The 12,039-nt window shown below is 43.7% G+C and overlaps 1 protein-coding gene across 3 annotated transcripts in view; it reads right to left on the bottom strand.

Annotated features, from left to right (window-relative positions):
* LOC121272069 (collagen and calcium-binding EGF domain-containing protein 1-like) overlaps nt 1–11,746 on the bottom strand; it is a 166,792-nt gene extending 155,046 nt beyond the window's left edge. For 2 of the 3 annotated variants that reach the window (XM_041178493.1, XM_041178494.1), the window contains exons 1-2: nt 11,531–11,746; nt 10,538–10,618 (exon numbers count right to left, since the gene is read on the bottom strand). In XM_041178493.1, the coding sequence (XP_041034427.1) occupies nt 10,538–10,618; nt 11,531–11,622 (173 nt within the window). In that variant the 5' untranslated portion in view covers nt 11,623–11,746. Of the gene's footprint in view, nt 1–10,537; nt 10,619–11,530 lie in introns of those variants that run through there. The other variant, XM_041178497.1, reaches the window with a different exon arrangement.
* Between the last annotated feature and the right edge of the window lie 293 nt (nt 11,747–12,039).

Raw genomic sequence — 12,039 nt, 5'->3', positions numbered from 1 at the left:
AACATTAGATGTGATCCTGTGATTGGACAACATTTGCTAAATAATCCTCAGTGTGCTAAGAATTATGCTGCATTTGTTGTCTATCCCTAAAAGCCCTTTGAGGGCAGTTAAGAGTCAAGCACTTTGCAATTAAGACAGGAGTGTCTTCAATGAGGAGAGAGAGAGATGAAGAGACACAGAGAGGGAATACTAGAGGTTAGGGCTGAGGCAGCCAAAGGCATGTCTACCAAAAGTTTGGCACAGAAAGTTGCAAATGTACAAAAGGGTAGAATTAGAGGAACACAGAACTCATGGAGCAGTGTAGGGATGGAGAAGGTCATCGAGATGGAGGGGTGAGCGCATGGAGGGATTTGAACATTAGGCTGGAGCCTTTAAATACATTGCATTGCTCACTTCAGAGCCAATGTAGGTCAGTGCATACAGGAGTAATGGGTGAATGGAACTTGGTGCAAGTTCCAATACAGGCAACAGACTTTTGGATGAACTGAAGTCTATGGAATTTACATCATTCCAGTTGTAAGTCTACTCTGTTTTTATTAATCATCAGGTTATAAACAGTTTAATCTGTAAATCTGGGAAACTTCTCAAAATATACTTGATCTAATTCCAGTCACTTCAAGCCCTTAGCTGCTGTAAGAAAGCTTTTGATTCTATTTTCTATGGGTCTGGAGTCACATGTAAGCCAGACCAGGTAAGGATGGCAGATTTCCTTCCCTAAAGGCTTAAGTGAATCAAATGGGTTTTTACAACAATTGGTGATGGCTTCACGGTCATTGACACTAGCATTCATTCCCGAATTTTAAAAATTAATTAATTGAATTTAAATTCCACCCGCTACTGCGGTGGAATTCATGTCACCAGAGCATCAACCTAGGCCTCTGGATTTCTAGTGTGGTGACATTACCACTACGCCACCATCTCCCCCCCTGGGAGAGCTCTTGTTAGCCTTAGTACCCAGGCTCAGAAGAGAAAAAGCAGCAAATGTTCCTAATCCTCATTGGTACCCTTGACCCTTGCTGCAAAGTGTCTAACCGTGGACCTTAAGTAAAAGTAGGAAAAATGGCTATGAAGTATCCCATAGTTCTACAGGTTGCCAGTGCTCAGGGTCTGGGCTTAATGATTATTTGTGAAACTCTATCCCAGCGACAGTTACCACCTCAGAAAGAGAACATTGGACAAAAGAGAGTTAAATGGTGTTTCAGCGCATTACATCATGACAGCATGGGGGCTCGTATCCCTTGCCAAATGAATTGGCTCGTCAGTATCTCTGAGTCAGAAGAAGATTGTGGTTTCAAGCCCCTCAGCAGACCTTGAGCGTTAGGGTCGAGGCTGACATTTTCATACGTTTCTGTGGGAGTGTTGCTCATCACTGGGGACATCTGTCAGGCACAGTGCCAAACCAAATGAGGGTACACAGTAATATAGTGATTATGTTTCTAGACTAGTAATCCAGAGGCCTGGAATAATGATCGGAGGCATACGTCCAGATCCCACCGCAGCAGCTTGGAAATTTAAATAAATATATTTGGATTTTTAGAAAAAACCGGTATCAGTAACAGTAACAGTGACAATGGATTGTTGTCAAAAACCTCTTTCATTCACCAATGTCCTTCTGGGAAGAAAATCTGCCATCCTTAGCTGGTCTGGCCTCCGTGTGGTAAACCTCCTCTTACATCTTCTCTAGGACACAGTGTTTTTATCTGAGCAAACTCATTGGAGGGCCCTTGCTTCAGGAATTTGGGCACAGAAGTTAGTGTGCCCTGCTGGATTAATTTGCATGCGCTCTTGGTGAACTGGCTTCTGCGTTTGAAGTCCCGGTGTGTGCTCCCAGCGCTGACCACTCAGTCAGGAGCTCAAATCTGCTGCTCGGGTACCAGGAGCAGAAAGTTCTCATTCACCGGCCAACATTCCCTCACCTTGACCAGCACTGAAATGAAGCAAGAAAAGTACCAATGTAAAGGAGCATGAAATGTGCTTCACCTCCTGATGGAAGAATATTTAAAGGGAAAGGGTAAGCACATCTTAAAATTGGGCACAAAAGAATTTTGATTCCAATTCAATGAAAAGGAGAAGGAAACATTTACATTTATATAGTGCCTTTCATGGCCTGGAGAAACTCCAAAGTGTTTTACAGCCAATGAAATACTTTGTAAAACAGGAAACAATGGCAGCCCAACTAGCGCACAGCAAGCTCCCACAAACAACAATGTGACCAAATCTTTTAGTAATGTTTGTAGAGGAATAAATGTTGGCCAGGACAATGAGGAGAGCTCACCTGCTCTTCTTCCAAAAGTGTCTTGGGATCTTTTTACACCTACCTGACAGGCCTTCATGTTGCATCTCAAAGATGGCAACTCTGACAGTGCAGCACTCCATCAGCACTGCATTCAAGTGTCAGCCTAGATTTTGTGCTCAATTCTCCAAGATACGACGTGGACTCATACCATCTGACTCAAGAAGCAAGAGTGCTACCCACTGGGAAGGTTATGTGTAGCAGGGGCAGAAGTAAGTTCTGACAACACCAGTGAACACACTAATACTGATAGATCTGCACTGGTAAACTGACATTGTACAAGAGAGTTAATGTATAGCACTTAGCAAATTATATCAGTGGGCACAATTGAAGATCTGCATACAATATAGGTTCTCAAACCAAAGTATGGTCCACAGAGGGAATCCCCAGGATCATTGGACTCAAGTCGGTCTGTCATCAAGTCGCTGAATTTTCTTGTACCTGTTGCTATAGTGTACACTAATATATAAAAATTACTTCTCTGCCTGATTTACTGCCATCTGGAAGTCAGAATACAGGACCCCAAGAGCATCTTAATATAATGCAAGAAAATCCCAGGGAATTCAGCAGGAGGTTCCCCTCACAGAAATGCTTGAAAGCCACTGCTATACAAGGCAAGTGTAATTAATGAATGGCAGCCCTATAGAACTAGTGAAATGGAAAGTAAAGGAAATCCACAGAGTGCGGCCTCATTAAGAATTGGCATTTGTCCAACTGTTACAACATAAACAGAAGTCAGTTTTACACTGGAATTGTTCTTCTTAGTAGAATTACACTGAATTTACAGCGCAGGCTGAAGCCATTCAGCTCAACTAGCCTATGCTGGTGTTTATGCTCCATGAAAGCCTGCTCCCACTTTACTTCATCTAACCCTTTTTCAGTCATTGTTACACACAGCACAGAGCATCTTTTACAGTATTTTAGTACTGTAAAAGCAAGCAAGAAGCCATGCTGAGAGATTTGAATAATAAATGGATCATTCCCCAACGATACTAAGTTTATGTCTGGTGTTGCAGTTCTTTTTAAGCATTCCTTCCCTCTAGTTTTACAATGTGCCTGACTTGTTTGAAGTCTGTTTCTGTTCTCATCAGCTGTTTGACTGGCCAGGACTACCAAGTAATTCCATTTAACATCATCAGAAAGGTGTAATTCCCCTCTGCTCAATCCGCAAATTCGTACAGTCAGATGATTCATGACAAGGATATAATGATGTTGTAATCTCCAACAGATTATCATGGATTAAGGTTCCACTACTTCAGTTTTAAAAATGGTGCAAGATTAGTGTGGCAATAGGAAAAGGAGCAACTCTGCAGAGCATCAGTGAATGAATAAATAATTAAAAAAAACACCAATAAAGTAACTGGGTGCCAGAAAGTTCATTTACAAACATCCATGACAAAGAAAGAAAGACTTCCATTTTTACCACACCTTTCACAATCTCAGGATGTTCCAAATTACAGGCAATGAAGTACCTTTGAAGCATAGCCATTGTTGTAATGTAGGAAACGCAGCAGATAATTTGCACACGGCAAATGCTCACAAACAGCAATGAGATAATGGCCGGGATTTTCAGGCCCTGTAGCGGGTGGGACCCGCCATGGGTGAGGTGGCGCCCCAGCCAGAAGCCCATCGACTTGCGGCGGGACCAGAAGATCGGGGTGGTGGGCGAGTGCGGGAAACGCCGCCCAATGTGTTTCTTTGCTGATAAATATTGGCCAGGGCTGGAGGAGAACTCCCCTGCTCTCCATCAGAGTGGTGCTGTAGAATCTTTTACGTCCTGAAAGTGCAGACGAGGCCTCGGTTTAACATCTCAACTGGAAGACAGCACTTCGTCAATATTAGATCGGAAGTGCCATGCCTGAATTTGTGCTCAAGTCTCTGGAATGGAACTTGAGCCCACAACCTTCTGAGTCAGAGGCCAGAGTGCCACCCACTGAGCGGAGGTCAGCACGTCATGCATATGGCGAGCAGCCATTGACTCTGTTCCTCTGTCCCTGGATGCTGCCTGACCTGTTGAGTGCTTCCAGATCTCCTATTAATATTTCATATTTCCAGCATTCACAATATTTTCCTTTGGATTTGGTTTGGAATTTGAAGTTGCATCATATGGACAAAACCGGAGCATTTCCCAACTTTAATCTTCAGTAGTGGGGTTAGCTGGATTACTTCTGATGATGGCTATCTTTAAATGTCTTTAAGTTTCATGAGCAAACTTGTTGACGTGAATAGTTTTCAACTTCCATGTCGAGTCATTATACCAATTTTCCATTGGCAGGCTATGCCAGTTTGCCATGCCACTGATCCCATTGCTCCCAGAATAATGTCAGTGCTTCTCAGGAGAAAGCATACAGCCACTTTATAATGGAACCAACCCCTGCATAAAACAGTCCATTATAAATGGTTTGCACTGTACTGTGAGATTAAGAGATGCCAGAGATTACAGTATATTACATCAAGTATAATAATTACCTGCAAGTGAATTGCAGGGCAGTAATGCAACTAAGGAATTCAGTTAATATGATTTGTCAAAAAAGCAAGCCCCAAGCAGTTAACAATTCTCATCCAAATCCCAACATGATTACTAGTTTAAATGCACCACCAGCTATTTGTTCAGAGTTGGTGCACATACAAGAGAGTGGATTGTTTTCAATGTGATTTCCTTGTAGTGTAATGCAGACTGAACTCCTATTCTTTGATCTGCGGATTATCTGATACTGTTCAGCATTGTTCCTCGGATTTCTCAAAAACCTAGAAACAGGTCTTTAAAATGTTCCTTCAGCCGCACTGTAGTGGACTCCCATCAGAGTTTCAGCGATGTAGATTTTGGAATTCTCATTTTCGTTTTTGACTATCTTCTACCAACTCTGTCTGAAGAAATCATTTTGAACATTATGCTCAGATGAAGTGCTGGCAGTTAGAGCTATGTCACTTAGATGGTAGAAATGCAAGATGATGAACTAAAAGTAGCGGAGGCAAGATTGTACAACATATTGGTTTAAATGTTTTATTCCTCTATACTGTGCATAAGGAATATCCAGACCAGATTATTCTCTCTTGAGCTGGTCCTAATGAATTATACTGAAAAAATCATCTTCTTGCACATCATTCTGCGCCCTGTATCATTCCAGTGATAAACTCAGGAATCCACAGTACTCTCTCTTATTCTACTTGTTATCCTGGTCATATAAACTGTGCAGCCACTTACCTTCCTGAATCTTTTACTCCTCCGCCATACTATTCATTTCTAAACCCAAGCTTTGCGCCACCTCCTGATTTACCTAGTCTGTTCTTGCTACTAGTTCCAGACTTGTGATGAGCTGCTCAGCGAGCCTTGACCCTTCACCCGGTTTGGGAAGCAGAATAACCTCATATAGCTGCCAGTGAATTACGTGATGCTAATCTCGAAAGCTTCAATATTCAGGCAACTTGAGTTTGTTCACTGCACCCTGATGTAGGAAAAGTCATCGTTGGCAGCCCGTGTTATTAACACAGTCCAAATATTCTTGACAAATGCCACTAACGGTGGCTAAGTCTGTTTCTGGAATACTCTCAAAACCATTAATGTAATCAAAGATCTCACAGAATATTAGTTGCATACTTTAGCAGCCACTTACCCACCCCCCCCACCCCCCCCTCCCCCCACCACCCCCCCCAAAGATTGCAAGAATCCACTTTCAGCATGGAACCTATTCTTGATTTACATGGCTGCAAAATACGGAGTGATTCCATACCTGAACCTCCAATTCAGCTGTGGTTCAATAGGTGGCATTCCTATCTCTGATACAGAAGATTGGGGGTTCAAGCCCCACTGCAGAGACTTGAGCAGGTAGTCTAAGATGACCCAGTGCAGTACTGAGGGAATGCTGCACTGTCAGAGGTGCTGTATTTCTGATGCGATGTTAAACCAAGGCCACAACAGCTCTCTCAACTGGATTTTAAAAAATGCCATGACAATATCTCAAAGAGAAGCAGGGGACTACTTCCTTGTGTCTTGGTCTATTTTAATCATGTTGGTTGAGAGACATTCTGATCATTACTTAAAATGGGAGGTCTTGTGGTACAGTGGTAATGTTCCTACCTATGGCCCACAAGCTCCAGGTTCAAGTCCAACTTCAGGAATCAATGGCTGTGGAAAGTGCCTTCATAATGTGGTCAACACCTGGTTGATTATCAGCCTGTAAATCCTACCTATATGCCTGACAATGAGTGGTAAAGAGCAGGCCATACTGCAGAAGGAAATGGCAAACCACTGCAGTACTTTGCCAAGCATAATAATGGACATATCCAGTGAAAGTCCATGGTCACCAAGGCCACTTGGACATGGTACCTGAAGGAGGAGGATCATTATCATATTGCTATTTTTGGGAGCTTGTCCTGCACAAATTGGCTGCTGTATTTCCTACGTTCCAGCAGTGACTACACTTCAAAAGTACTTTATTGGCTTTAAAGTTCTTTGGGACATCCAGAGGTCATGAAAAGCACTGTAGAAATGCAGGTCTTTCTTTCTTTCTAATTTTCATTGAACAGGACTCAGCACTGAGATCAGCTTCTCAGTTTCCTATGGTACCAGGTTGTTGAAAGGATTGCACACCACTTCCCTACCTTTCACAGCAGTAGTTGTAATACATATTACTCTAGATAAATCAGAAGTCCCAGAATTGTATTTCTGGCAATTCAAATTTTTAGTGCTAAGAAAAAAAGGCAACCTTCAGAAACTCAGGAGACTGTTCTCCTGAAATAATAATCTGATTTGTTCAACTTAGTTATAATGCTCCTGTGTTATATGACACTGCAGCTTTTCATAGAATGAAACCCATAGAATTGTTCGCCTCATTTCCCCTCTGGTTCTTTTGCCAATTATCTTAAAACTTTTAATGACTGAAATTCACAAAGAAAGCTAATAAGACAATCATCTGACTTCTTCCAAAGCCTTTGAGCTGTTTAATTCCCTTCCTGGACAACGGTAATAATCCCAGTGTTGGCAGTCCAGTTGCTTTCCAATACTAATGCAATAGCTGTCTACAGCAGTAAAGTGCCTGGAGCTGACAGATAGCCTAGTCATCCGTGGATAGGGAGATAGCAAAAGGAGCTTTATCTCCCAATCAGAGTATTTGGGCCTTGCAAAACAAAACCCAGTGCACATTGGCGAACTCATGACACAGAAGCACCACTGCTGTAAATTACAGGCAACTCTTGGACAGAGGCATTGCGACATATCAATGTTATTTACAGCTTCTTGGTAATGTTCTCTAGTGGGGCATGTAGAGTTGAGGCAGCAATGAGCTGGGTGAAGTCTGGAGCAAAATTTAATGTTTGAAGGATAAAAATTTGCAAGTGAATGTGGGAAAAGCAAAGGAGTGGGATGAATTAGATACCCAGTCGTCACAGGCATAATGGCTGATGGCCTCCTTCTCTGCAGTCACTACTCGATGATTCTATCTAGTAAATGTCACCATTTTTACATCTTAAAGGTTCTGCTGAGAAAAGAGACATGTCAAAGCTTTCCGCCTTGCACTCATCAGGACACTCGCAAAAATACGAATATAAGGGGGGGAAACAACAATTTATACTCTATGTGAAGAGCGTGCTGATTGTTTGGCAAGTGTAGTGTCATGGAGAATGCACCATTGATGGTGACTGACAGTTAACTGCCAAGCACTGTTTGAAATTTAAACCAGGCAGTTTGACCCTGATTGCTCAGCAATATTCAAGTTCTGTACTATTAAAAGGTTTTGTGAAATATCTTTTCCTAAACCGAAAAACAAATACTTACTAGCGTCATTGTCATTAGCTATGTAAGGTGAACAATTCCCTTGTAATGGTAACGAGATGTACTTTTATGACCTTATGGCCACTACTTTCTCCCTCAAGAGACTCTTATCTTCACATTTGGATTTCAGGAGAATGACACTCAGACAGAGATCCCCCATGTTGCGGTATCCCTGATAATCTGCACCAGTATTACTCCTGTTGGAGATCAGTGCAAGGCAGGCCCAGGAGGGCGGTGGGGGTGGCGGGGGGAGGGGGAGGGGGGGTGGCAGTGGCGGTGGTGGACGTGTAGTGGGAAGGTCACCCCATCATGCTACAAGCAGTTTCAGCCTGAGAAGCTAATGCAGGGGTAGCATTTGGAAGAGGAAGAAGCAATTAAGCTCTGCACTCTTCTCAGCAAATGTCCGTCTTACATTGTTGGCAACTTCACCAGTTCAGCCCAAAGTCAGGGAAGTAGCAGGAGCTGGGAATCAATTCTAGGTGGGAACATGTTGCAAAGTTGGATCAACACAAGCACATAGATATACAAAAGCCATTTAGTGCTCAAGAACAAGTCAAGCCTAATCTGACAGCAAATTGCAAAACCCATTCAAATGTGGTTTTGCAATACCATGAGAAGTCATCATATTTGTATTTACTGTGGAGGCTCCTCCCTCAAGGCTTTGAAACATCGCCTAGCTTTGCTGAATGTTCCAGATTGTTTTCATCAGCACACCAGACTGCCTGGTGGCTAAATGTTCACATATATTTTGTAGAATTGCCATTCCTCTCTAAATCCCCTTCAAAGCATGAGCATTATTATCATAAGTCAGAAGAGTTAAAAGCACATAGCCCTGTGAAAGTAGTTGGCCAAAATTGTTCACGGTTGGTTGGACATTCAATAATTACAAATGAGGATTAAAGAATAAAATGTCCCTCCTGTTGATCAATCTGTCTCATTCATTTCCTAAACAGGACAGGGAGGAGAGACTTGTAAAACTAAAATTTTATGTGTACCAACCTTCATTTTCACTTTGTGGAAAAGTTGGACCCATAACTGGACACTCGCACGTATGATACAGTATAGATCATATGCCTGTGCGCACTTCTCAGGTCAACTTCACATGATTCCTATATTTATAACGGAAACTGCCTCTGTTAAACGCCACACTGCAATTGCACTCTTCTGGCACTGCTGCACCTTGATTTTCCCAGCAACTCAAGAGTGGGTAGCAGAGAAACGGAGGCTTCGAAACTGTTAAGCCGATGACTGCATTTGCGATGGATTCTCCTGTGCAACGTCATGGGTGATTGACTGGTATTAATAATGTATTTGCACAATGTGAATTAGCAGTGACAATGCAGCTATATCAATGGGGCAGTTACTGCGCAGAGAGCTGTAGAGTGTGATGTGCAGCGGGCAGGAACAAGTCATACTGCATGGCTTCCATGTCACATTCACCCAGCAACAACAGGTCACAATCTGCAAGCCCCTTTAGCCATGTCAGCTGTGGTTCGGCAGGTAGACTCTCACCTTTGTGTCAGAAGATTGTGGGTTCAGGTTCCACCCTTCAGAACTGGTGTTCCGAAAAAGAGTCAAATTGTACGTGAAACCTTAACTCTGTTTTTCTCTCTCCACAGATGCTGCCAGACCCGCTGAGTTTTTTTTCCAGCACTTTCTGCTTTTATTTCAGATCTCTAGCATCTGCAGCATTTTGCTTTTATTAACAAATCACTAAAACAGATTATCTGGGTCATTTATCACATTGCTGTTTGTGGGAGCTTGCTGTGTGCAGATTGTTTGCTGCATTGCAACAGTGACTCCATTTCAAAAGTATTTCATTGGCTCTAGAACCTTCTGGGATGTTCTGAGGTTGATAAAGGCGCTATATTAATGCAAGTTCTTTCTTTTAATGGGGAGACATGGTAACGTGCATCTCCACTTTCATTCAAAATTAAGCCATACAAATCCCCGGGTTGTCTAACTTTTTAAACCGTGGCTTTGTAGAGCTACTCACACCCAGTATGAGAATCGGTGCCTGGTTTTGAAATGGGAGACAGTCGGTTGGCCGGGATAGCCCCAAGCTGCGTCAGAGACCGTTTCAGGAAAGTTTGAATGATCCATAAAGCGGTTTGCATTTAGGGTCAATCCTAAAATCAGAAAATGCTGGAAATACTCAACAGCTCAGGCAGCATCTGTGGAGAGAGTTCAGACGTGGGGCTGAAACGGCTTCGCCCTCCGCGCTGAGAGCTTCCAGCGTTTCGGGTTTCCAGCCTCTTGAGACATTTCGCTTTTGTGAAGGTGTCGCTCCTGTTGCTGTTTCCCAGACCACAGGCCATGTTTTGTGTAAGCAACAATATCGCAGGTTCTGTTCCCTTCATTCATCTGTGACCCAGATGGCACTGGGCTCTTGCCGGGGATACACAGGGCCCTCAGTTAATTGTGACCCCCGCCAAAAAAATAAAACCACATTTTTAATATCAAGTTCCCCTTACCTTAAACACGTGGATGTTTCCCCGGTAGCTTTTGTGCATTGATATTCCAAAGTGACCACATGATTCTCAGCACATGCTTCACTAATTGAAACAATATGAAAACATTAGACGATACACACTGACTGTCAGGACAGAATCACATTCAGCACTCGCACTCATTTTGGTTTCAAAGTGAGCTCATTGTTTTAGCGGAGCTCTTTCTGGAGCGCCCTGGGACATTTTTAGTGCCTTTATGGGGCTATATCAACACAAGCCGCTACTGGAGACACTTGTCAGAAATCGGCGATTACCCTGCGGTCGGAAAAAATAAAATAAAACGCAATACTTTGCAAAGCATTACAAGCTCACTAAGTGCGCAAAATAATAACAAAACACTTGGCACGGGAGAACGTTTCTCCATGAGACATTCAGAACCGCCCCCCCCCCCCCCTCCCCGAGATATTCAGAACTAAGTTTAATAAACGACTTTCGCACTTTGTTGGGGGACACAACCTGAGAGGATGGAGTTCAGTCTGTTCCCCTGTAACTTTTTTTGAACGACCGAAAATGGTCATTAGCGAACAGAAAATAGTGCAGGCGTTGCTCTTGCACTCCTGAGTACCAGTCTATGCCTACAGTGAGCGTCCATACAGAAAGCCTCCCACAGTCTTGCAACTGACTCGCTGCCTCCGATCACTCCAGGAGGAACAGTGAGCACCGAACAATTTTGGGAGGTGGGGGGGGGGTGGGGGGCAAAACTCCGCATGGAATCTTTCCCTCTGTATAACCGCCCCTAACGCGCTTTGGCATGAACCGGTGAGATATTACAAAGCGAATTTTTTTTTTTTAAAAAAAGCAACAATGCAAATCTTTTCGTCTTAACTAGAAAAAACATCAGCGTTTCCGTTAACCTTTGGCTGCTGTCCCTCCTGTCGCACTTTAACATATTCCGTGCCCCAACTGTAAGAACGGCCGAGTAAGAACCATCGTTTCGTTAAATGAATTAACCCTTACCTTTCCAGCTCCACTTTCAAGGCAGACGACGGACAAGTTGATGACAGCATTGTGAAGGCGAGAATCATCCCAATTTGCTCTCCAAAATTCATGTCTCTGGCAGATTGAACAGAAGCAAGACTCGTCGTCGGGAGGGTGGGGGTGGAGTGACACTCTGTGAGTGTGTGGATCCTTCCAATTCCTGATTTCCTGTTGGATTGGTTCGGAACTGTTGTTGGGAGGGGGGGGGGGGTTATTCTTGACGGCGTGGTGGTGGGGAGGGTTGGCAGCTTGGGGTTGGAGGGGGGGGGGGAAGAGTTAGGTTCCTACAACTCACGCAAGCCTCATCTCTCTCTCTCTCTCTCCCCCCCTCCCTCTTCCTCCTCCTCTCGCAAGACGGGGCAACGTGGAAGAGTGACGGGGGAGGAGGGGGGTGGGGGGAGGTTTGGCCGGGAGTCTTGGCTCAGTCTCCCAGTCCCAGGAAACAAACGCATGAGCGTCCTCAGCTGACGAGTTCGCAAGTCTCCCTA

The sequence above is a fragment of the Carcharodon carcharias genome, chromosome 32 (assembly GCF_017639515.1).
Source record: "Carcharodon carcharias isolate sCarCar2 chromosome 32, sCarCar2.pri, whole genome shotgun sequence".
NCBI classification, from domain to species: Eukaryota; Metazoa; Chordata; class Chondrichthyes; order Lamniformes; family Lamnidae; genus Carcharodon; species Carcharodon carcharias.
Note: the sequence above shows the minus strand (reverse complement) of the source record. Positions and strands in the feature narration are given on the sequence as shown.